Source organism: Helobdella robusta (genome assembly GCF_000326865.2).
Source record: "Helobdella robusta unplaced genomic scaffold HELROscaffold_80, whole genome shotgun sequence".
Classification (NCBI taxonomy): domain Eukaryota; kingdom Metazoa; phylum Annelida; class Clitellata; order Rhynchobdellida; family Glossiphoniidae; genus Helobdella; species Helobdella robusta.
In genome coordinates, this window is record NW_008705460.1 from 517,196 (window position 1) to 518,416 (window position 1,221).

A 1,221-nucleotide genomic window follows, 5' to 3' on the forward strand; every position below is an offset into this window, starting at 1 on the left:
ATGTCTCCAGAATTAGGCATTCCGCAAGGAAGTATTTTGTCTCCAAACTTGTTCTGTCTAAGCATCAATAATATAACAAAAATAATCCCTAGAAACACAATGATAGCTCTCTATATGGACGACATAACCATTTCTTTCCAAGACAAAGACACCAATAAAATGCAGACAGAAATAAATAAAACCTTGAAGGATATAGAGAAATGGTCGAATGAAAATGGAATACAATTCTCAAAATCTAAATCAAAAGCAATATTATTTTCAAGAAAACGCAATAAAACGTATCCCAAACTGATTTTTCAAAACAATCTCATAGAATTCACTCCTCAATATAAATACTTAGGAATAATATTTGATTCAAAGTTAAATTTCATACCCCATATACAACAGATAAAGAAGAAATGCCTGAAGGCTCTCAATTTAATTAAAGCATTATCTCAATACACATGGGGCGCACATCAAAAGCATTTGACAACAATCTACAGATCAACAGTAAGACCAATATTAGATTATGGCGGCCCAGTATATGGTGGCACCAGGAAATCCTATATGAAAATCCTTGAGCCAATAGTAAACGAAGCTTTAAGAAGATGTTTGGGTGCATTCAAAACATCTCCATCAAGTAGCCTTCATATATTAGCAGAAGAGATGCCACTATGTCTTAGACACCAAAAACTATCAATAAATTACTACCTCAAAATAAGGACTCAAATAGATAATCCTGCTTATAAATACATAATGAGTAAAAATCGACCAACAAAAATTAAATCCATTCCCACAATTGCAATAAGATTAAAAGAATATATCAAAGAAATAGATAAAACAAAGATTTTAGAGGAGATAACCCACAAAACCCCTCCATGGCTAATGTCTTACCCCGAAATTGACACATCCATAACAAGTGCAAACAAAGACCAAGAGCTGGCAAAAACTATGTATAAAGAAAAACTAAGCAATAATGAAAATAATATTAAAATATATACAGATGGCTCGAAGAAAGAAAATTCAACAACAGCAGCAATCATCTACCAGCAGCAATATCAATTTACCAACAGTCATACTCAGCATCTTCCAAACTACACCTCAATATACACAGCGGAAATAACAGCGATAGACATGGCATTATCCTCCATATACAATTCAACAGGAAAAAACTATCAGATATTCACAGATTCGTTGTCAACTCTCCTAGCATTGAAACAGTACTATCCCCGCCATCAATTA

At 33.3% G+C, this 1,221-nt stretch overlaps 1 protein-coding gene across 1 annotated transcript in view; it reads left to right on the forward strand.

Moving 5' to 3' along the window:
- The window catches only part of HELRODRAFT_182128 (hypothetical protein), a gene marked incomplete at both ends in the record, with an annotated part of 3,000 nt that continues 1,779 nt past the window's right edge, over positions 1–1,221 (forward strand). The window contains one exon of the mRNA XM_009032425.1: positions 1–203. Coding sequence (XP_009030673.1) covers positions 1–203 — 203 coding nt within the window. The remainder of the gene's footprint in view (positions 204–1,221) is intronic.